The 22,410-nt window shown below is 47.2% G+C and overlaps 2 protein-coding genes across 3 annotated transcripts; both read right to left on the reverse strand.

Moving 5' to 3' along the window:
- Nucleotides 1-510: 510 nt before the first annotated feature.
- Nucleotides 511-9,208, reverse strand: atg14 (autophagy related 14). Its single transcript, XM_086275208.1, has 11 exons — nucleotides 8,785-9,208; nucleotides 4,314-4,376; nucleotides 4,105-4,147; nucleotides 3,695-3,776; nucleotides 3,384-3,621; nucleotides 3,057-3,283; nucleotides 2,288-2,405; nucleotides 2,096-2,186; nucleotides 1,884-1,969; nucleotides 1,623-1,797; nucleotides 511-1,384 (listed from the first exon to the last, which is right to left on the reverse strand). The coding sequence occupies exons 1-11, from the start codon at nucleotides 9,057-9,059 to the stop codon at nucleotides 1,262-1,264; spliced, it is 1,521 nt and encodes a 506-aa protein (XP_086131334.1). The 5' UTR covers nucleotides 9,060-9,208; the 3' UTR covers nucleotides 511-1,261.
- Nucleotides 9,209-9,824: 616 nt separating this feature from the next.
- On the reverse strand, nucleotides 9,825-17,228 carry tbpl2 (TATA box binding protein like 2). 2 transcript variants are annotated; one of them, XM_086275187.1, is made up of 8 exons: nucleotides 17,010-17,227; nucleotides 15,279-15,477; nucleotides 14,980-15,196; nucleotides 12,497-12,584; nucleotides 12,330-12,421; nucleotides 12,074-12,241; nucleotides 11,899-11,993; nucleotides 9,833-11,307 (listed from the first exon to the last, which is right to left on the reverse strand). In XM_086275187.1, exons 1-8 carry the CDS (start codon nucleotides 17,055-17,057, stop codon nucleotides 11,231-11,233), a joined length of 984 nt encoding a protein of 327 aa, XP_086131313.1. In that variant the 5' UTR covers nucleotides 17,058-17,227; the 3' UTR covers nucleotides 9,833-11,230. The 2 variants fall into 2 exon arrangements, with proteins under 2 accessions (XP_086131314.1, XP_086131313.1); XM_086275188.1 differs by lacking the exon at nucleotides 11,899-11,993 and having other exon boundaries at nucleotides 9,825-11,307; nucleotides 17,010-17,228.
- Between the last annotated feature and the right edge of the window lie 5,182 nt (nucleotides 17,229-22,410).

A 22,410-nucleotide genomic window follows, 5' to 3' on the forward strand; every position in this document is an offset into this window, starting at 1 on the left:
GTCTCCACCCGTTTTGTTTTTCCACCAACCGTGCTGCTCGCCTGGTCTGACCTGTGCCACGAACACTATGCAGCCTGGGATCCCTGTGACATCACTGGAACTGCTCAGTCGTGTGAAATCATCACCTGTCCGTGCTCACCTTGTGCTTGCTGTGACAGCCTAATAAACAGACCCATCAGCTGGAGCCGTCCAATCAGACAGCCTGAGCTCAGGTGTTCACACCTGCAGAGCACAAGCAGCAGACGCTGACGTCCCGCCAGCATCGGCGGGTGAAGTCTTTAAATCTATCAACACAGCACGCCGTGGCGTGAATCGTGCGGTTACTGTGGAGATGCTGTGAGTCCTCACACACACGGCTATTACAGGTGTGTGTACACCTGTGCTTCAATCCACCTGCAGGCACAGGTGAAGCTGCCTGTACAGCATGTGGATGTCAGCACCTCCTGTGGCCCATGGACCCTGAGGTTAAAGGTCAACGCACGCACACTCTATTAAAAACTCAACTTCAGATTCAAAAAGCAGAAACAGGATTTTATTTCAAACGTCACACAAACTGAAACACTTCAAATAAAACATGTTCGTCCATAAACCGCCATCATCATCAATCCCACTTCAGAGTCACCAGCTCAGCGAAAAAGCGTGAGGCGGCTCGGTCTAGGTTTGATTCCAGCTGCTCTGTGATGGCAGCTCGATTTTCTAAACTGGAGCCAATCAGAAGAGACAATGATGCACGCTCCGCCCACAGGAAGAAACTTTTTTTTTTGAATGAGGCTGAAAATGTACAAGAAAAACTGAAAATAGTGTTTTAATAAAAATGAGTCAGGCTTGGAGTGGCCTCGGCGCCGGAGCACAATCCTCCAATCAGAGCGCATGTTGACCTCGTGGCATCCTGCAGTCTGCTGAATGCGAGCGCTTCCAGTTTCTCATCACGACCTTAAAGGTCACAAAGGACACGTCAGGTCAACGTGACGCCGACACGCTGGAGACTGAGCCACGCCTGTGCGTGGAGCTTACTGCAGAGAATTTATTGCAAAAGAGCTCCGCCCCTCCAGACTGCAACAACCTCGTCCAATCAGAGACTGAGTGGCTCCGCGATACGACCTCACAGTAGGAGAAAAAAAGTTAAACCAATCAAATCAGCAGTGACGCGTCAGCAGGACCTCTCAGCTCCTCAAACAGTACGTTTCTATTTGCAGAGTCTGAAGCGCTGATGGTGACCTCTGACCCCTGAGATCCAAACAAGCCCCAGGACTCCGCAGGGTCAGCGCTGGCCGGTGTAGGTTCTGAGCCAGGAGCTGACTGAGGCGGCGGCAGACGAGATCATCCCTCCGGTGTTGGCGGCGGGCTGCGAGACCTGCAGGGCACTCTGGGAAAGATCCATGGACTGCAGGAGGACAGAGGAGGAAGAGGAGAGGTTAGAGGTCACGAGGCGGAGCCCTGTAACTCTTCTGCACTGATGTCTGACCTATGGAGGTCAAAGTGACTCCTCCCCTCAGGCGCCCCCGCCCGCTGCTGCTCTAAGCGCGAGTCGTCCTTCACACCGAGTTAATAACCGATCGATAATAAGGGTTACGGATCTAAATGATCGAGCAGCTCGGCACAAACGCCTCAGGTGTGTTTACCTGTGAGGGGATATCACAGAACCGCGGGCTGGGCACCGTCTCCCAGTCCGTCCCCAGGTCTGTCTCGTCGTCCGTCACCGCTTCGTCTCCGCTCTCCTCCGCCGGCCCCTCCGCCTCCGGCTCCACGAACTCCATGGACTCCTCCAGGTCGGCGCACACCTCGAACGGACCCGTCCTGAAGCACACGGGTAAACACTGCGTCACTCTCAATCAGCAGATCGCACCCACATTTTCCTGAAATCAAACACTTCACCCCCTCACCTGCCCAGGCTGTCGTTGTCAGGGGCAACCAGAAACACGATGTTCCTCAGGGTGTGATGGAGGTGGAGCTTCTCGCTGTCAACGTGCTGAACACAGAGAAAGGGGGTGAGAGGCGGGAACACAGATGGATCAATCAATCAGAATCAGTCCTGCTGCGTCTCAGAGTCCCCTCGACACAGAAGACGGACAAACAAACAGCGTGCGAGTCTCACCTGAGAGAAGCACAGGTGGAGCACGTTGGTGTTGAGCTTGCTCAGAGCTCGGGTGAAGCGGTAGCGGCTCAGATTGTCTCCGCAGAACTCGCTGAGAAAACAAACAGCACAGAGCGAAGATTAAAGATGGACGCCGCGACATCGGCGAAATCGACCTACCGCTGAGTGGCGCCACTTTTCAAACGTTCCCACCTGTTGCAGAGCTTCTTGGGCAGGTTGACGTCCAGCATGTGGGACAAGATGGTGACGAGCTGCGTGGTGTAGCAGAGGGCGGCGCTGATGGTGTGAGCCGGGTTAATGTGGTCCAGCTCTGCGGCAAAAGGAGGTCAAAGGTCAGGACAGGGTCACCTGAAACCTTTTCAAATGAAAGTTTTCTGAGCACCCACATAAAAATACTCATTATTAAAAAAATTACAAGTAAATTAAGTATTTTAAAATAATTTTAAAATAAAAACAGACGAGTTATAATAACCATGATTTATATTATTATTATTATTATTATTATTATTATTATTATTGGGTGATCGTGGCTCAAGAGTTGGCAGTTCGTCGGAAGGTTAATCGGAAGGTTGCCGGTTCGAGCCCCGGCTCGGACAGTCTCGGTCGTTGTGTCCCTGGGCAAGACACTTCACCTACCGCCTGCTGGTGTTGGCCAGAGGGGCCGATGGCGCAATATGGCAGCCTTGCCTCTGTCAGTCTGCCCCAGGGCAGCTGTGGCTACAACTGTAGCTGCCTCCACCAGTGTGTGAATGTGAGAGTGAATGAATAGTGGAATTGTAAAGCGCTTTGAGGGCCTCGAAAAGCGCTATATAAATGCAATCCATCATCATCATCATAACAACAACAACATCATCAGATAAATACAAGAACAAACTTCTGGCTGAGAAGAAATCTGAACTCAGGGAAAAAATGAGATCAGTTATCAGTACGACCACTAAAGCTCCGCCTCCTCACTCTTCACCTGGGCCCTGATTGGTGCTCTTCTCCTCCACCCAGCTGTAGTAAGCGGAGCAGTCTCCGTTGCTGGGCAGGGCCACAGGGGGCCCCGTGATGCTGATGCTTGTCTCTCCGTTCTGGTCGTCCCAGATCCAGCGTCCCGACAGGTAGGTGGTCCTCCGGGCCTCGGCCAGCTCGCTCACCGTGCTCGAGGTCAGCGGGTCGCACTCAGCCAGGACGTCCGCGGGGTCTCTAATAGATACACGTAGGGGCAGAGAGTGGGATGACAACACGTTTGCTCCATCAGTCCCATCAGAGCGGTTCCTGAAACTCAGAAGGCTCCACCCCCTACCTGCTGCCCAGTTTCTCCTCCTGCATGGGGAAGATGTGGGTGGTAAGGTCGCGGATGTGCTCCCGCCGCAGTGCGGCGAGCTGGCTCAGTCGGCTCTGCAGGTCTCGACTGCGTTTCTCCATCAGCTCACCGAGGCGCCGGTTGTGGCGCTCGATCTTGTCGCGTTTCTCACCGTGGCGAACGGCCCGGCGCTGCAGCCGCTGGACGTCCTCCTGACACCTGGAGAGCCGCTCATTATCTGCGGCAGGAGGGGCAAACGGGTCACGCGACAGCTCACGAACCGTGTCAGTTTTAAACCTGCTGACTCTCACCGTGCCTCGCCTCCTCGTTGCCCCAGGCAACCGCCTCCTTTAGCTGCTCCACCTTCATCTTACACGACATGATCTTCCATTTCTGAGGACAACACACAGATACATCAATTTCTTCCGAACTGGCTTTTAATCAGATTTGAACTTTAATCTGAATGTTCACATTTTTATTTATGCAAACAAGTTAAAACATCTGAATTTATTTCTCTCGTTTCTGCCTCTCAGCTCTCGGCCGATGTTTGGAGGTCAGAGGTGCCACACAGATGCACCTGACGTGCTCTCGGAGAGGATGGGAGGAGCTACAGCGCATTAAAAACTGCAGGTGAGCTCACTGAAGGTAACATTACAGAGCAGAGGAGCGATAAGGAGGCAGCCACGTGCCTGAACGCACACCTATGCAGCTGTGAACTCACCATCTCGTCAGCCAGCAGCTTCCTGTTCATGGCCTGCACAACGCTGTGAGGACAGAAGATGTCACAGGTTATCGCCACAGCTGCTGTTACCAAAAACACACAAACATCTGCAACACCTGCACAGGTGCTGCCTCAAACAGCTTCACTCGCCCTCCCTCAGTCCACAGCCGTTTGTGACATCACCTGTACCTGTGAGCAGCAGGTTTTACCTCTGCTGCAGCTGCTCCTTCTCCCCCTTCAGCTTCTTCAGCCGCTCAAGCTTCTCAGTGTACCTGCAGACAAACAGCAGACGAGTTCACCTGCAGTAGATAAAGCCTCACACCTGAGAGGATTTTACAGTTTCAGAACCAGAAGCTTGTGGGGATAGGTTAATTGATAAATCCAAATTGCCACTAGGTGTGAATGTGCAAGTGAATGTGAGTGCGAATGGTTGTCTGTCCCTGTGTGTTGGCCCTGCGACAGACTGGCGACCTGTCCAGGGTGTACCCCGCCTCTCGCCCTATGACAGCTGGGATAGGCTCCAGCGCCCCCCACGACCCTGAAAAGGATAAGCGGAAGCGAATGGATGGATGGATGGATGGAGAACCAGAAGCCAGCAGAACCAGACAGTCTGATTAAACCCAGCACACCTCTGCAACAGCTGCAGTAACAAAGAGAAGGGGGGCCTGAGGTCATCTCACTGACTCCAGCCTGGGAAACGTCTAACCGGAGCATATGACCTCACTCCAGGGCTTGCAAAATCGCTAGCCCGACGTCCCGGGGCTAGCGATTTTTCCAGTCGGGCTACCAAAATCTCTCTCTGCCCTGCCCGTCGGGCTATTGTAGGAAGGAAAAATATATGTCAATGCTTTTGCATTCTTTCGGAAATGTAGCTGGGTAATTATGTCATTGGCATCGGTGAGCCACTGTCAATATGTGACATATTGAAGTCGCGTTTGAATTTGCGCTTGTTTTTTGCTTTCACTTTGCAATCGAGCGAACTGTGTATAGAGAGCGACAGCACTGATCTGTGAGTGGTGATAATTTCGCACCAATTCCTCTGACATCGTCTTATCAATCGTTAGCTTACTATGCAAACATGACAAGTGAAATCTCACGCAGCAAGCTTAAACATGTGAGAGGTTGATCGCGCAGAGAATCGCTGAGCGTTATGTGAGTGCGTGTGTAAAAGCAGCAGATATACACTGAACAAAAATATAAACGCAACACCTTTGTTACTGCTCCCATTCCCCATGGGATGGACGTAGAGACCTAAAATTCATTCCAGATACACAATATAACCATCCCTCCCAAACAGTGGTCACAAATCAGTCCAAATGTGTGGTAGTGGACACATCTGCTATATTGAGATAATCCATCCCACCTCACAGGTGTGCCACATCAGGATGCTGATCTGACATCATGAGTAGTGCACAGGTGTACCTCAGACTGCCCACAACAAAAGGCCACCCTGGAATGTGCAGTTTTTTGCGCTATTGGGGGTCTGGGGACCCAGAACCGGTCAGTATCTGGTGTGACCACCATTTGCCTCATGCAGTGCAACACATCGTCGCATGGAGTCTATCAGATTGTCAATTGTGGCCTGTGGAATGTTGGTCCACTCCACTTCAATGGCTGTGCGAGGTTGTTGGATATTCGTGGGAACTGGTACACGCTGTCGTATACGCCGGTCAAGCACATCCCGAACATGCTCAATGGGTAACATGTCCGGTGAGTATGCTGGCCATGCAAGAACTGGGACATTCTCAGCTGCCATCTGCCCTGAACAATGTGAACCATGATTCATCCGTGAAGCGCACACCTCTCCAACGTGCCAGACGCCATCGAATGTGAGCATTTGCCCACACAAGTCTGTTACGGCGACGAGCTGGAGTCAGGTCAAGACCCCGATGAGGACGACGGGCATGCAGTCAAGCGTCCCTGAGACGGTTTCTGACAGTTTGTGCAGAAATTGTTTGGTTGTGCAAACCAATTGTTCCAGCAGCTGTCTGGGTGGCTGGTCTCAGACGATCTTGGAGGTGAACCTGCTGGATGTGGAGGTCCTGGGCTGGTGTGGTTACACGAGGTCTGCGGTTGTGAGGCCGGTTGGATGTGCTGCCACATTCTCTGAAACGCCTGTGGAGACGGCTTATGGTTGAGAAATGAACATTCAATGCACGGGCGACAGATCTGGTTGACATTCCTGCTGTCAGCATGGCAATTGCACGCTCCCTCATTGCTTGTGGCATCTGTGGCATTTTGCTGTGAGACAAAACTGCACATTCCAGGGTGGCCTTTTGTTGTGGGCAGTCTGAGGTACACCTGTGCACTACTCATGATGTCAGATCAGCATCCTGATGTGGCACACCTGTGAGGTGGGATGGATTATCTCAATATAGCAGATGTGCCCACTACCACACATTTGGACTGATTTGTGACCACTGTTTGGGAGGGATGGTTATATTGTGTATCTGGAATGAATTTTAGGTCTCTACGTCCATCCCATGGGGAATGGGAGCAGTAACAAAGGTGTTGCGTTTATATTTTTGTTCAGTGTATATTTTAGTTCTGCTGAGCCAAATAAGACAGGTCAAGGTGAAGAAGTAACAGCCAAAGAAAAGCTTACCACAAAACGGAAAAGTTATGACAAATCGGACTATAAGGCAAAAAGAAAGTGCAGCTTTATGGTTTCATGGACAAAATAATTTCTGTGGCTGCAACATGACGAGCTAAATAACCAGAGCTGCACATAAGTGGTCCGCAGGTGCGCATTCAGAATCAGAATACTTTATTGATCCCTGGGGGAAATTTTTTGTTACAGTGCTCCGTTATAAACAAACATTAACAAGACAGACAATACGCTAACTAAGAATAGTACAATATATACATATATACACGCACACATAAAGTCACTTATTAATAAATAGCTGAGAAAGAAACATGTGTAGCTATAGCAGTAAACAGTGTGTTGGGTGGAGGAGTTGTACAGGGAGCCACAGGCAGGAATGATTTCCTGTGTCGTTCAGTGGTGCATTATGGGTAATCTCAGTCTCTCACTGAGCGTGCTCCTGTGACTGACCAGCATGTCATGGAGAGGGTGGGAGGTGTTATCCAACATTGTCTTTATCTTGGACAGCATCCGCCTCTCCGACACACCTTGAGGGAGTCCAGCTCCATCCCCACAACATTACTGGCCTTACAGATCAGTTTATCGAGTCTGTTGGCATCTGCGACCCTCAGCCTTGGTGCAGAATGTGCCGTGAAAATCCCACTCTAGCGGACAAAAACACTGCCTTTTATATGGACGCAAACGCGCGTTGCAACTTCTTATCTGGTGCGCGTCTTTTATTTTGACAGCGAATGCGAACATGTGGACCGCTTATGTGCATCCGTGTAAATAACATAATGTTCTGCCGAGTGTGTTGTTGGTTTTCCCTCGATTTCTGAGTCGACAAGCGCCTTTGTTACTGGGACCAGTCATTTTAAGAAAGGCCCCCATTAGAACCCATGAGAAATGCATTATTGCTCAGTCTGCAATATCTTTCCCGGAACAAACACCAATTGCAAATAGAACAGCGTACTATGTTGCAAAGAGTGAACTACCACTGGCAAAATTTAGCAGTCTTTGCAAACTTCAAAAAGCAAATGGCCTCGATCTTGGTTCCACTTGTCTCTTACCCGTGACTTCAGTGGAAATTTCAAATTCAGGATCTGACACAGACTGATTCATGTCCTACACAGTTCTTACAGGTTCATAGAAATTTCTGTTCAATTAGAACCAAGTATTTGAGTTGATGATTGTAATTTTTATACAATGTTGTGTTTGTGTGAATTTGTGTTTCAACAATTTTTTGATTAATGGTTTGTTTCCGTTACAATATTATACTTTAATGTAGAATATTGTAACGGAAACAAAACATCAATCAAAAAATTGCTCTTTTTTTATTCGGGCTACTTAAATTTATTTTGGGCTACCAAAAACTGAAGAGTCCCTGCCCGAAGGGCTACCAGGGATTTTGAACTTTTGCGAGCCCTGCACTGTAACACAGCAGCTAGCCACCAGGCTAACAATACCAGAGCAGGTCAACACACGATAACCTGAGACCTAGCAGACTTACAAAACTGAGCTAACCGGCCAAATAAAGCTTAAAAAGGCTAACAGGCTAACCGAGGCTAATCTAGCTGAGCTAACAGTAACAAATGTTGATACAAAGGCTAACCGAGCTAACAGGCTACCTGAAAGTTACTTAGCTAACCACCGTTAGCTGCTAATGCTAAGCGCCGTTTTCAGGTTAGTTTACACCTTTTTAAAGACGAGACGGTGCGACTGTGGAGTATTAGCGTGTCACACCTCCGGTCATTACACCGTAACTTCTGACGTTTGAGAAAATAAAGAAGAGTTTCTGATTTTAACAATAATCGCGCTTCGATTTAGCTGAAACACCTGTTTCACCACAGCAGTGTTATTTGGGCTCCAGGCTTCGGCTAATGTCCCCACCAACAGAGCAGTCAGACAAAGAAAGCCGTAAAAAAGCGTTTTTTTAAGACGCAGTCGGTGCTCACAACGACGCCGAACGGCACCGACAGCTCCCGTTAACCCCAGGCGAAACGGAGCAGCTCCCCGGTGCTGCGTGTCCGCAGAGGAACGTAGGAACGGGAAACTTTGAGCGTGCGTCGGTGGAATTCGGCTCCGGTGTTTACCTCTCTGTGTTCCTGCCGTCGAAGTACACAAAGTCTCCGGCCTGCACGCAGCGAGCGCAGGTAAGCCTGCGGCGGGAGGTGCTGCACAGAGGGCAGCGCTCCACGGCTACGTACAGCCCCTCCGCGTCGTCCACGGACTCCAGCATAACGCAGCCTTGCGCGGAATGGGCCGAGCAGCCCTGCGCGGAATGGGCCGAGGCCGGCAGTGGAGGGCGCGGTGACGGCCGGGCCGCAGAGGCTGGAGCGGGCCGGGCCGGGCCGGCGGAGGACGCCATGCTAGCTGCGCTGTCTGCGGCTCCGCGAAGGTCGGCCTGCCGCTAACGTCTCATAGTTTAGAGCCAACGCACAGCTGTAACCCGAGGACAGACCGCCACTTCCTCTTTCTAACAGCGTGACGGGTTTGTTTATCTGATGGCGTCACGGGTGGGCGGGGTCAGGCATACGTCACCATAAAAACATGGGAGGTTGTTAAAAGTAATTCTGCTCACAGAGCTCAACGTGAACGACTCATCAGGTGATCGGAGAGTTGGTGGTTCGATTCCTGGCTTCCACATCTGCATGCCAAATATCCTTATAGAGGATACGAACCCCGGGTCACTCTCTGATGCTCCGTCGGAGTGTGGATGTTGTACAAAGCACCGAGTGCTGCATAAGAATCAGTCCATTTATTCTGTGAAGTTTTCATGAACTCTGCAGCCCCCACGGAGATTTAAACACGAGCCTCCCATTGGGTCATTACTAGGTCATTACTGCAGGGATTAATAGGTTTAACAATTTCTATGACTCTGTGGTGGCCTCAGCCATCTTTTATGGTGTGGTCTACTGGGGCGGCAGCATCTCTGCCGGGGACAGGAAGAGACTGAACAGGCTGATCAGAAGGGCCAGCTCTGTTCTAGGATGGCCTCTGGACCCAGTGGAGGTGGTGAGTGACAGGAGAACGGCGGCTAAGCTTTCATTCCTGTTGGACAACATCTCCCAGCCCATGCAGGAGACTGACAGCACTGAGCAGCTCCTTCAGTGGCTGCAGCACCCACGGTGACTCTACAACAAAGACTCCAACTGATCAAACACATCCACACATGTGCAATACTCTTTTCTGACAAAGTTGCATTTTTACTCAGTTGTTTAAAGCACTTGAATTTATTTATTTTTATCCTATTGTATATTTTATTCTATTCTGTACAGTTGTGTATAGTATATTATTCTTATTGTATTCCAGTGTTCTTTAATTTTTGCTATACAACTTTGCACTGTCCACTTTTTGCTGTGACAAAACAAATTTCCCACGTGTGGGACTAAAAGTTTCTTTTCTTATCGTAACTGGGAACAGCCGAAAAGCTCCCAAACTCAGTTTCATCATAACAACAATTAACTCACAAAAAAAGTCAGCTTCAGTGAACAGGTGAGGATCTCAGAGAGGAGCACTCTCAGATGTCTTAAAAAAAAACCCAAAAATAAAAAAATAAAAACCTGTGGGGCGACATGTGCTGTGACTGTGGGAAATTAGAAGGATCCAATTATTGGTGCTCTTCGAGCAAACAAAATCACGAGTGAAACGTGGAAGGACAGAAGTGAACCATCATCTCCGATCGTCTCCAGGCTGGGAAAGGTTGCGTGGGCTGATGAGCTCCTGGCCAAGGTAACTCGTGCCTCAAGTCTACAGCGCAGGTTATGATCCAATCAGGTTTTAGTTCAGCCACATCATATGACCTACAAAGTTATTCGTCTGTGGGGTTTAGTTTACAGATGACAGACAAATGAAACGATACCACAGCAGTGCACGCCGTCCTCACAGCTACAGGTGGGCCAATGAACTGTCAGCGTGAGACTGAGGGTTTGTTGCTGCTGCGTGTTTGTCCAGGATCGTCAAAGACTCGAACCTGAGCCCAGTTCACAAAACGAAGGCCGTCTCTGAATGTCTGATCAGTCAGGTGAAGGCCTGCCCTTCAGAATAAAACCGCTGTAATGTTTTTCAGAATAAAAGTTTGAAAGCCATCTTGAAAGGTTATGAAGAGCAGTTTGTTGGAATAACGTAATCCAGATGAGACTGTCTTTTTGTATCTGGTGTGTTTCCCACAATTACAGAAGCTCAGGTGTGAAAAGCTCAGTATTAAATTTGGGGTTTTGAGTGACACCTTCTTCCAAACTGTTCCTGCGCTCCAGCTTCAACCGCTCAGTAAAGATGGTTTTAAGGGCCGTACAACGTACACAGAAACCTTGATTATTTTCAACAGCTGATGTCTCCACATTTATTCACTCAGTGGAAATGTGTGTATGAAAACACTGAAGTCACATGACTCTTAGAAAACAGATTCTCAGGATGGTGAACTCTTGAGCACAGACTAAAACATATCCCATCCCATAACTCTGCAGAGCGACTCAAAGTAAAACATATTTAGCCCAAATATCGAATCAGATATGTACACAGGAACAGGAAGTGCCGCTCTCACTGCTTCCTGAAGCCCTTCAGGATTGGATAAATGTTCTCGAACGCTTCGTAGATCTCGGCTCGCTCTTTGGCTCCTGGAAGGCAACAGCTCGGTGATTAGCACGGTGTCATTCGGTCCCATTTCATGATTATAAGAGTCACATTTCTGAGACATTTTCAAAATAAAATACAGCATGGATAGAAAGCAGCCGGTGTTACATCATCATTTAGTCATGTTTCTACAGTTTTTTTTTTTTTTGCAGGAAGTCGTTTTTTTAAGATCAGATCCACATTTTGGACTTAGCAACAAATTGAAGACACGACAGATTTTCAGTTTACTTTGTATTTCAAAGATATTTTAAAGATCATATCATTTTCTTTAAATAGGATCGTTTTGGCCTCTTAATTGGATAGAGACAGTGGGCACAGAGCACAGGTCGGACTTGAAACCCAGCCGCTACTTTGTGGCCACGCCCCTCGCCGGTAAAGGTGAGCTGGTGCCCTTTAAGATCATGTGACTGCAGTCATTTTGTAAATGAAAGGCCTGTTTGTAGATCTGTGTTGAACGACAGACTTAATAATGATTTCATACGAAGAAGAGTTTTGTCTGTAATCTGGTGACAGATCAGTGCTGAAGCTTCAGTTTGTGTCTGTGCTGATGAACTCGGACGTGTGGAGGCAATTACCCGTCAGAACCACCTTCCCCGACACAAAGATGAGCAGGACGATTCGAGGCTTCACCATCCGGTAGATAAGTCCCGGAAACAGCTCCGGCTCGTAACTGTGGAGGGAATGCAGCGCCGGTCTGAGGAGCGCTTTAAATCAAGGTTAAACACCACGGGGATCAGGTGCGCTTCTTACCTGCTGAACTGCTGGTGGGTCAGAACCAGTCCTTCCAGTCTGATAGGGAAGCACACGTCACAGCTGGCCACCATGTTCTGGATCTTGAACTCCAGGAAGCGGGCGGGGAAACCGAGTTTCTGCACCACCCGGGCGTACTTCCGGGCCGCCAGGCGCGACTGCTCCTCACTGCACGTGCTCAGACACAGACGTGAGGGAGATTACGCTTTAACACAGCATGCTGCTCACACCTGAACCATCTGCGTGATGGACTGACCTCTTGGCTCCTGTGCACACCATCTTACCAGAGCTGAAGATCAGCGCTGTTGTTCGTGGCTCGCGGATCCTCATGATGACCGCAGCGAAGCGCTGAAATGACACGAGAGCGATGAACCCCGCTGGATGGCGTGGGATTCAGATCAGAATTTTCAGCGATGTCAGTACCTTTGGGTTGTACTCTGCGTTTCGGGCCTGCAGGGCGATGAACTTCAGATCCAGCGGACAGCCCAGATTCACCGTGGAGACGATGTTCCTGCACAGGAAGCAAAGCAGGAAGTGAAGGTTAACCCGTGCCCCATGTCTGAAACCCACCACTCACACGACAGTTCGGACGCCTGCGAGCAAGATTAGTTTAAAGGCACCTTTTGTTATTATCACCACCAGGGGGCGGCGTTTCACCTGTGGGCGCTGCCTCGGTGCTCTGTCACAGCAGTTATTTCTTCACTTCCTGCTGTACTCAGGACTTTACAGTCATGAGCTTTAACCTTGTCACTACCCGATCCGTACCGGAAACCCGATCGGTACCCCGCATGAGCGAAAGGTGTCTACTTCCGGTCGAAGCATTTTACGATAGTTACAGGTCAGAGTATCTGTTAAGGTGGCTGTAGCTCAGGTGGCAGAGCAGGTCAGCCACTAATCAGAAGGTCAGTGGTTCGATCCCAGGCTGCACCCTGGCTGCATGCCAAATATCCTTGGGCAAGATACTAACCCCGTGTTTGCCTACTGGTGGTGGTCAGATGGCCCGGTGGCGCCTGTGTCCGGCAGCCTCGCCTCTGTCAGTGCGCCCCAGGGCAGCTGTGGCTACAATGTAGCTTGCTATCGCCAGTGTGTGAATGTGTGTGTGAATGGGTGGATGACTGAATGTAGTGTAAAGCGCTTTGGGGTCCTATGGACTAGAAAAGCGCTATACAAATGCAGGCCATTTACCATTTAAGATGTTAAGAATAACAAGTATCTCTTAAAATGTTTCCGATAATGAAACATTTAATATAATGTAGACAAAAACAAAAAAATAAAAAGATAGTGACAGATCGGGACTCCCAAACCTTACTGCGCATGTGCAAAGTCGGACCGTACAAATCGGGTCTACCCTGTCACTACCCGATCCGTACCGGAAACCCAATCGGTACCCCGCATGCGCAAATCTTACGTCACTTCCTCTCTTTGCCAACATTGCGACATTCAATATATTTGAATGATACGGTTAGCGCCCAGTTAGCTCCTAGCATTTCTCAACAGCTCTGCCTCCTTTTCGACTACCGGGACATTTAAACAATGGATAATCCGTATCCGCAACAAATTTTTGCTTTTTTCCCCTCAACAGAGAGCGTTCCCCGACTGAACAACAGCGCCGTAAAATAAGAAGAATGGCGCCTAATGACAGAGTTAATAATACAGACTTTATAATATGTCACGTGAAGATTCAGCAGCCAGATGAAGTGTTTACTGGCAACTGACAGTGATAGCGGACATTATCAGAATCAGAATACTTTATTGATCCCTGGGGGAAATTATTTTTTGTTACAGTGCTCCATTATAAACCAACATTAAGACAAGACAGACAATACACTAACTAAGAATAGTACAATATATACATATATATACATACATAAGTCACTCATAAATAAATAGCTGAAAAAGAAACATGTGTAGTTATAGCAGCAAACAGTGTGTTAAGGGTTCATTCGCTCAGTCAGCAGGTGGCGGTATCCTCGTACACTGGGAGTACACTGCCATTAAACGGTACGGATCGGGTAGACCCGATTTGCACGGTCCGACTTTGCACATGCGCAGTAAGGATTGGGAGTCCCGATCTGTCACTATCTTTTTATTTTTTTGTTTTTGTCTACATTATATTAAATGTTTCATTATCGGAAACATTTTAAGAGATACTTGTTATTCTTAACATCTTAACAGATACTCTGACCTGTAACTATCGTAAAATGCTTCGACCGGAAGTAGACACCTTTCGCGCATGCGGGGTACCGATCGGGTTTCCGGTACGGATCGGGTAGTGACATACCTGATCCGTACCGTGCATGTGCAGGGGTTTTCTTCTTCTTCTGTTCGTTTAATGGCAGTGTACTCCCCAGTGTACGAGGATACCGCCACCTGCTGACTGAGCGAATGAACCCTACTGTAAACTGAATTAGCGTCATTACAAACGTGTGTTAAATGTGATTTAGTGATAATCGAGTGTGTTTAAGCTTGTCTGTGTGGAGAGGATTGTTGGAAAAGTGATGATAATGTCCGCTATCACTGTCAATTGCCAGTAAACACTTCATCTGGCTGCTGAATCTTCGCGTGACATATTATAAAGTCTGTATTATTAACTGTCATTAGGCACCATTCTTCTCATTTTACGGGATTAATGATTAATGACATCACAGCCACACCTGTCTGATCCAGATTGTATTATTGCACAACTGGTTTTCAAAGCAATCCTGTTAATCATTTACTGCACTAAAATTCAGCTTTTTTGACCGCGTCACTGGAAAGAAAAACACAGCGCACCTATGCAGGTCACCCTCAGTTCTGATTGGCTGTCTCCTGGAAGCCTTCCGAGGTGCTGGGATTATGGGGAGTTTTAATACTGTATGAGAACACCAGATGAAGAACGGCTTCCGTGTTGTTCAGCAGTGACTTACTGTAACTGCGGGATGATTCCTGACCTCTCTGTCACAGGGGTCACGGGGGTCATAGGGGTCATGGGGGTCATGGGATAGAAGGGGGAGGCCCTGGTCCCCGCTCCTGATGTGGACGCCTCCTGTGTGCCCTCGGTGGTTGTGGATTCCTGGGAGTTGTGGTCCACACCAACACCGCTGTCTTGAGACACGTCCAGAGCTGCAGACCCGCCTTCCTCTCCTGGAATAACATGGCGTACAGGTGAGACACTAATGTCACTGGCTGCTAGGTCGTACACACCCACTGTCTGCCGATGTCATACCTGATACGTCATGTCTCGGTTCCTCCTGTGTGCTAAGTTCATCGGGAAGGAAACTGAGGTCAAGCTCATCACCGGCCTCACCGCTCACTCCAGACTTCTCTGATGGGTAGGCGGGGTCCTGTGCCAATTGGGAGGGGTCCTGTGGAATGAGGGCAGGGCTTTGAAGACCAAGCCCCTCCCCCAGCATAAAGCCAGAGTCCTACAGGAGAAAGAAGCCTGAATAAGAGTTTGATTATACATTTGTGTTTGAGTAATGCCACCTGTACCATCTGTCATTTTTTCCAGGTTCATCTCTTATTTAATTACCACCAGTTTCATTAATGATTACTAGGGATGGGTAAAGGTATCCGGTGCCATGACCAGACCGAAAAGCAGCGCACATTTCGGTGCTTTATTTCGGTGCTTTTTTTTTTTCCTGAGCTGTGATACACTTCTAGCCAATCATTTTACGTTTCCGAGGATAATAGGCGGGTCCAGGTACGTACGTTCTTTTAGAGCAGAGCTACAGATTAAAAATGCCCAAGGTGAAGCAGTCAAAAGTCTGGCTGTACTTCACAGCAAAATAAGCAAACTCAGCAGCCTGCAACAAGTGCTTTAAGCTGATACTGTGATACTGTCAAAGGAGGTAACACCTCGAATCTGACAAAACACCTGGCGACGCATAGCGGTTTTTTTTAAAGCTGAGAAATGCGCCATATTTGATAGCTTGCTGCAAGACCTCACACCAAGCACATCTACTGCGGGTGTAGCCGTAGCCCTGCCAGTGTAGCAGAAATGATGAGGATGATGATGCAGCAGCAGCCGTTCTTCTCTGCGTGAGTAGCTTAATGTTGTTCGTGTGTAATTTACATTGAGTAGGCTAACCACGTTATTACATTAATGCATGTAAGGTGAACTAGCAAACATCATCATAGCGACATGCGGCTGTCTTCTTCTTTGATGGCAGATGCTCCCTTCACCCTGGCCCAAAAGGCTAAAATGACCAAAGAAAAAGTGGAAAACAATTAAACATGAGAGGTTTTTGGACAAAGTTTGTGTTTTTTCCATTGTTTAAGCACTGCTTTCAGCCAAGAGTGATGCCATATATGCCCCATAGCTGCAGAAAAGGCTAACATTGTTATCTTTTTACAAAAAAAAAAAAAAAAAAAAACACAGCTGAACACGAGGTTTTTGGACCAATTGTGTGTTCTCCATTCTTTAAGCACCGGCACCGTTTCAAAAGTACCGGTTTGGCACCGGTATCGGATAAAACCTAAACGATACCCATCCCTAATGATTACATTTACTGATTTGTTCTCAGATGACTCGCACTAGTTTTTTGATAGTTGTGCAGCTCCTGTTCACTTTGAATGGGTTTGCACGTAAGGGTGACGTTCTTCCTCTCAGTTCAGGACTGTCTGCAGGATTTTGAACACACATTAACACTTTTCACAGATCTGAGATGTGAGCCGAACGAGCACAGACGGGAAACAGTCATTCAGTACAGAAGCTCAGAGGACCCAGAGCTGGCCTTCAGTACCAAATCTACACTCGACTGCTGGTTTACTTCATGTTTCATGGCTTTCGTTTTTACAGATGTGCGCTGAAGATCGGCTACTCTGGCTTTCACTGCACATTTTCTGTTTTAATGAGCAGAACAAACTTTTTTTAGAGGCTCAGGCGGAGGACTGAAGACCAGAGAGAGTCCAGACTCACCCAAACCTGCTGACATCACCTCTTTCTCACACTCACGTTTGCAATGGAGTCTTCAAAGTAACGCTCCAAAGCCGACTCGTCCATGACGCCACAGCATTTGACCTGATCCAGGTAACCATCGACAGCCTGATCCAGACCTGATCTCAGCACAGGTGCGTCCAATCAAGCACTCAGCTGCTGACAGCTTCCTGTTTGCTGCTCAGACTCAAACAGACTCAGCTCCCAGGATAACAGCATTCACAGGCTGCTCCTGTCTGTCAAATTATCATGTTTATTTTCACCTGTGGGGGGTGGAGCCTCACACACAAACTTCCTTTTTGTTTCCTCTCACTTTTCTGCTTCTCCACTGATTTTTCTGATGAAGCAGAAAAAAAGAGAAGACGCCCCCGACAGTGATGCATATTTCACTTCATTTTTGAATAAAGGTTTAAAGAAGATCACGTGGTGTTTCACTACTCTGCTGGGGGTCGTGCACATGCTCCCACCCAGTGGCAGTCCTAGCCCCCCCCCCGAAACCCTCAAATTTCTTGATATTCACTTATAATCCCCTCTGTTAGTCCCTGATATTTATAATTGAGTGATCTCTGTATATTAGTGCTATTGCTTACATGTGTAAAATCTGTAACATAATGTATTGTTTGGAGTTTACTCTGTTACTGTTGCTATTTTTACCATTTCTTCTTGGAGCAACTGTAACACATCATTTCCTTAGGGATTAATAAAGTATTCTGATTCTGATTGTTTCAGGATGACCTGTTATTATCCAGTCACACATCTGCTTACCTGCATCTGTTGCTCGTTTCTCCGCCTCTTCTTTTCTCTTTTTTTTCTAAACTGAGCTCCTGATGGCTTTGAACTTTTCTTGTCCATCTTACATTGGTTTAATTTTGCACTCCAGTATGAACACCCATCATTGTGTGTGAGACTTTAAATCATCAAACTGTAAATTATAAATTTTAAATTGTTATTGATCCCTTTACCCCGAGTCATAAAGTGTATGTTTATTTTCTTACTCCTCTTATATTTATTGTTTGTTTACTTGCACTGCTGTAACTGGAGCCTCGTCGTCTCGTCTCTCTGGACTGTCTGTAGCGGAGATGACAATAAAGTTTACTTTGACTTCAGCAGCGAGCAGGCGCACCGAGAAAAAACATCGGTGCAAATGATAAGTCTGCATCATGATGTCTGGTGTTTTCATGTTTGTTGGTTTGTTTTTATTTTGTTTTATATTTGGCCTGGTTTGAATCCTATTTGCATGAACGATGCTTTTCTGTGGCTACCTCTACAGTTCCTCTTCTACTTTTTCTTGCCTATGGTGTGCCACAAGGTTCAGTTTTGGGGCCTTTATTGTTCTTGCTGTATTTACTTCCTCTTCAGCACTTATTGAGGACTTTTAAGGACATTTCTTATCACTGCTATGCCGATGATATTCAGTTATATACAGTGTTGGGACTAACGTGTTAAGTAACACGTTACAGTAACTACATTATTATTGTGGTAACGAGCACGGTAACTAGTTATTAAGCCAAAACCAGGAACACGTTACTCGTTACTGGGATTTAGATAGGCTCGTTATTCGTTACTTCGTGTGGTGGCTATCGCATTAGCATTAGCATTAGCAAGTGGTGGAGGCCAGCAGGTGGATGAGGGAAAAGGGAGGCAAGAGGAGAGACCCGAGGGATTCAGAGAAAATATTACGCGTTTCTTATTGAGGTAAAAAGGAACAGTTTGTCCCGGACTTCAGCTACAATGAAAAAGACACAAAGCTGGAGTTATACTGTGTCTTTGCTGCACAGCTGCCTCTTCTCCTCCTGTTCTCTCCCCTCCCTCTCCTGTTTCTACTTCAATCATGAAACTGATCAATGATCAGCTGATCGGCTTTTCTCTCTTGTTTATTTATCGCCCACTTTGCGCCGAAAGAGGAAACCAGCGGATGTCGCGCTAAACAACAGCAGCACTTTTAAGCTTGATCAGCTGTTGTTAGAATTTATTTAATATTAATTTCTAGTATCAGCTGATGTTTGCTGGAGCCACAGCTGTAAACCTGCTGGTCATGATATCGGTTTGGTTATCTGGTGAGAGGGAAACATGAAGATGAAACCAGGAGATGTCCTTACTGGATCATCAGAGCTGAACAGGTGATGGAGAAACAGGTTTACCTTTTAGGTGACATGAATGAGTTGAAGTTATGAACTGTTTCTGAGAGACAAATAACACCAGGATCCTTTTCTTTGTAGCTGACAGCTGGTAACTGTGCAGGGGCGGGTCTAGCAAAGTTTTGCCAGGGGGCCAGGTAGGGCATTAACAGGGAAAGGGGGGCACAAAGAAATACTTTCTTATTCTCATTTAAAATGTCTCGCTCTTAATAAATAATTATCTGAATCTTACAACAAACAAGGTTCAAGGTTCTTTATTTGTCACCTTGAACCGATTGATAGATTGATGCATATATACCATCAGAACAGTGTACATCACTGTCACAACAGTGTTTGATTTCATTCAAAGACTTTATGATTTTTCCTATAATGGCGGCCGGTCTCTAGTCAAAACGCCCGGGACTATTTTTTGTCCCAGTCCAGCCCTGTATGCAGCTCATCTGCAGTCTGGTGTTACCTACATCTTCCTATTCAGAAGGCAGAATTTCTGAGTTCTGAGTACAATCAAAAGCACCACGACTGCAGTTTTTGTGTTGGATGTAAAAAGCGCACATGACGCTGTGACGTAGGCTAGAATCATGGCGGCGGTCAACGACGGTCCAGGCGTGGGATTTCTCTCGTGGAAATATGAACATTATCTTTTCCTTTCTGTTGGTAGGTGGCACAGTGCACTGTGGCAGGATAGTGCTAACATGTAAGCTACAAGACTGGCAGTCTGGCTGGGTATCCAGTTACGGAGGCAACACATTAACAAGAGAATTCTGAGTAAAACCAAAGTTACTTTCCCTAGTAACTAGTTACTCTGAAAGTAACAAGTAACTTAAAGTAACAGAGTTACTTTTGATAGAAGTAACTAGTAATGTAACTAAGTTACTAATTTAAAGTAACTTACCCAACACTGGTTATATATCTCCTTTAAGCCCCAAGATGCTCCCAAGCTACAGATTTTGCATAAGTGCATAGACTCCATTAGATGTTGGATGGCTGGAAACTTTCTTCAACTAAATGAGGAGAAGACTGAAGTCCTTGTTTGTGCTTCTAAAAATTTGTACCTAGAGTTATGGAAAACTTGGGTCCACTTGCTACATTTGAATAGAATAGAATTCAACTTTATTGTCATTGCACATGCACGGGTACAGGGCAACGAAATGCAGTTTGCATCCATCCAGAAGTGCTTTAGTGATATAGATATATTACAATATATATTAGCAATAATATAGATATGTGAGTATATTACAGAAATGGGTCTATTATGGTATGTTATAATGTACACGGTATGAAGTATGTTGTGAATATTCTATAACTATAAGTATGTACAGGCTGTAGTGAGTACAAGCTATGTACAGGATATGAACAGGATATAAATATGAAAAACTATACAGAATATGAAATAAATAACTTTGCAGAAATCTGAGATATACAGTTATACAGAAATGGGAACTATGCAAGTTGTAAACAGTTGTAGGGTTAAAAATTATCGTATGTACAGAAAGATTATTTACACAGAGCTATACAGTAGTGCAGTTAAGATAAGTGAGGGTGTGGATAATTTCTACAGAGGCTATATAAAGTGCTAGTGGTTGTGAGTGGTGGTTCAGTCCATGTTATTATTGTGTGTTTGAGGGTACAGTTGTCCATTGTGGGTGTGTGTGTGTTCAGTCCATGTGTTAACGTGGGTCAGATGTCAGGAGGCAGAGTTCAGGAGTCTGACAGCTGTGGGGAAGAAGCTGTTCCGGTACCTGGTGGTCTTAGTCCGGAGGCTCCTGTAGCGCCTCCCAGAGGGCAGGAGGGTGAAGAGTCCATGTGATGGGTGACTGGGGTCTTTGATGATTTTCCCAGCCCTTTTCAGACACCGCTTCCTGTAGATGTCTTTTATGGCAGGAAGTGGTGCTCCGGCGATGCGCTGGGCAGTTTTCACGACCCTCTGCAACGCCTTCCGGTCCGAGGCAGAGCAGTTCCCGTACCAGACTGTTATACAGTTGGTCAGGATGCTCTCGATGGTGCAGCGATAGAAGTTCACCAGGATGTCTGAGGACAGGTGGTTCTTCCTCAAAGTCCTCAAGAAGAAGAGGCGCTGGTGAGCCTTCTTGACCAGCTTGGAGCAGTTGGTCGTCCAGATGAGATCCTCGGAGATGTGGACTCCCAGGAACTTGAAGCTGCTCACACGCTCCACAGCGGTCCCCTTAATGTGGATGGGTGGATGTGGGTCAGCATTCCTCCTGTAGTCCACGATGAGCTCCTTGGTCTTCTCGGTGTTAAGCAGCAGGTTGTTTGTGTCGCACCACTCAGCCAGACGATCCACCTCCTCCCTGTAGGCGGCCTCATCGTTGTCACTGATGAGGCCAATCACCGTGGTGTCATCTGCAAACTTAATGATGGTGTTGGTTGCTAAACCTTCTATCAGGAGCCTTGGTGTTACCATTGACTCAGCTCTGACTTTGGACGCTCATGTAAAATCTCTGGTTCGCTCCTGTATTTATCACTTGAGAAACATTGCTAAGCTGAGTCATATTGTATCGTGCTCCGAATTGGAAGTTGTCATTCATGCATTTGTTTCATCTCGTCCGGATTATTCTAATTCTTTGTTTACTTGTTTATGTAAAGCCTCTTTGGAGCGTCTGCAAGTCGTTCAGAACGCTGCTGCAAAGCTTCTGACCAAGTCCTCCAAGTCCTCCCATGTCACACCCCTGCTGATCCAGCTGCACTGGCTCCCCGTTAAATTCAGAATCCACTTTAAGGTTTTGACCTTGACTTTCAGGGCTCTGCATGGACAAGCACCAACATATATAAGTGAACTTTTACATCCATACATTCCCAGCAGGTCCCTGAGGTCATGTGACTAGGGCTTGCTGGCTGAAAACACACAAGGCTGAAAACAAAAGGCGACTTTTGTGACTGTGGCCCCCAGACTGTGGAACTGTCTCCCTTTGAGCCTGAGATCTGTGGACTCAGTGGTCGCTTTTAAAAAACAGCTAAAAACTCATCTTTTTAAACTTGCTTTTGGTTGATTTTTATGTTTTAGCTTCTGTGAAGCACTTTGTGATTTTTATCTTGAAAGGTGCTATATAAATAAAATTGTACATACTTATTTTGCGAGTTGGTTATTAGGCGCTGCTCCAGCCACCCAGAGAACCCCCCGCCGCCTCGCCCTCTCCTCCCTGCAGCGGGCGCTCCTCGCAACCGGAGGGCGCCCTTACTCCCAGCAAAAGGCCGTAAGAACACCGATGGGTGCCATTCCCAAAATTCGCTGGCATGACGTCGGGGCAGCATCAGTACGAGCA

This window comes from Aulonocara sp. 'chitande type north' Nkhata Bay, linkage group LG19, assembly GCF_057382095.1.
Source record: "Aulonocara sp. 'chitande type north' Nkhata Bay isolate Kocher_YH1m ecotype deep benthic linkage group LG19, A_spYH_male_GT1.1, whole genome shotgun sequence".
In the NCBI taxonomy this organism is placed as follows: domain Eukaryota; kingdom Metazoa; phylum Chordata; class Actinopteri; order Cichliformes; family Cichlidae; genus Aulonocara; species Aulonocara sp. 'chitande type north' Nkhata Bay.

What these genes read in the sequence shown, in the direction of transcription:
- atg14 (XM_086275208.1), bottom strand. Translation starts at nt 9,059, where the DNA reads ATGGCGTCCTCCGCCGGCCCGGCCCGGCCCGCTCCAGCCTCTGCGGCC. An exon ending in CCCAAGAAGCTCTGCAACAG is followed by an intron (nt 2,187 to 2,287) that starts GTGGGAACGTTT and finishes TTGTTTTCTCAG; the next exon opens with CGAGTTCTGCGGAGACAATC. An exon ending in GACAACGACAGCCTGGGCAG is followed by an intron (nt 1,798 to 1,883) that starts GTGAGGGGGTGA and finishes CGTGTGCTTCAG; the next exon opens with GACGGGTCCGTTCGAGGTGT.
- tbpl2 (XM_086275188.1), bottom strand. Translation starts at nt 17,057, where the DNA reads ATGGACGAGTCGGCTTTGGAGCGTTACTTTGAAGACTCCATTGCAAAC. An exon ending in ACCGAGACATGACGTATCAG is followed by an intron (nt 15,197 to 15,278) that starts GTATGACATCGG and finishes ATGTTATTCCAG; the next exon opens with GAGAGGAAGGCGGGTCTGCA. An exon ending in GTGTGCACAGGAGCCAAGAG is followed by an intron (nt 12,242 to 12,329) that starts GTCAGTCCATCA and finishes GAGCACGTGCAG; the next exon opens with TGAGGAGCAGTCGCGCCTGG.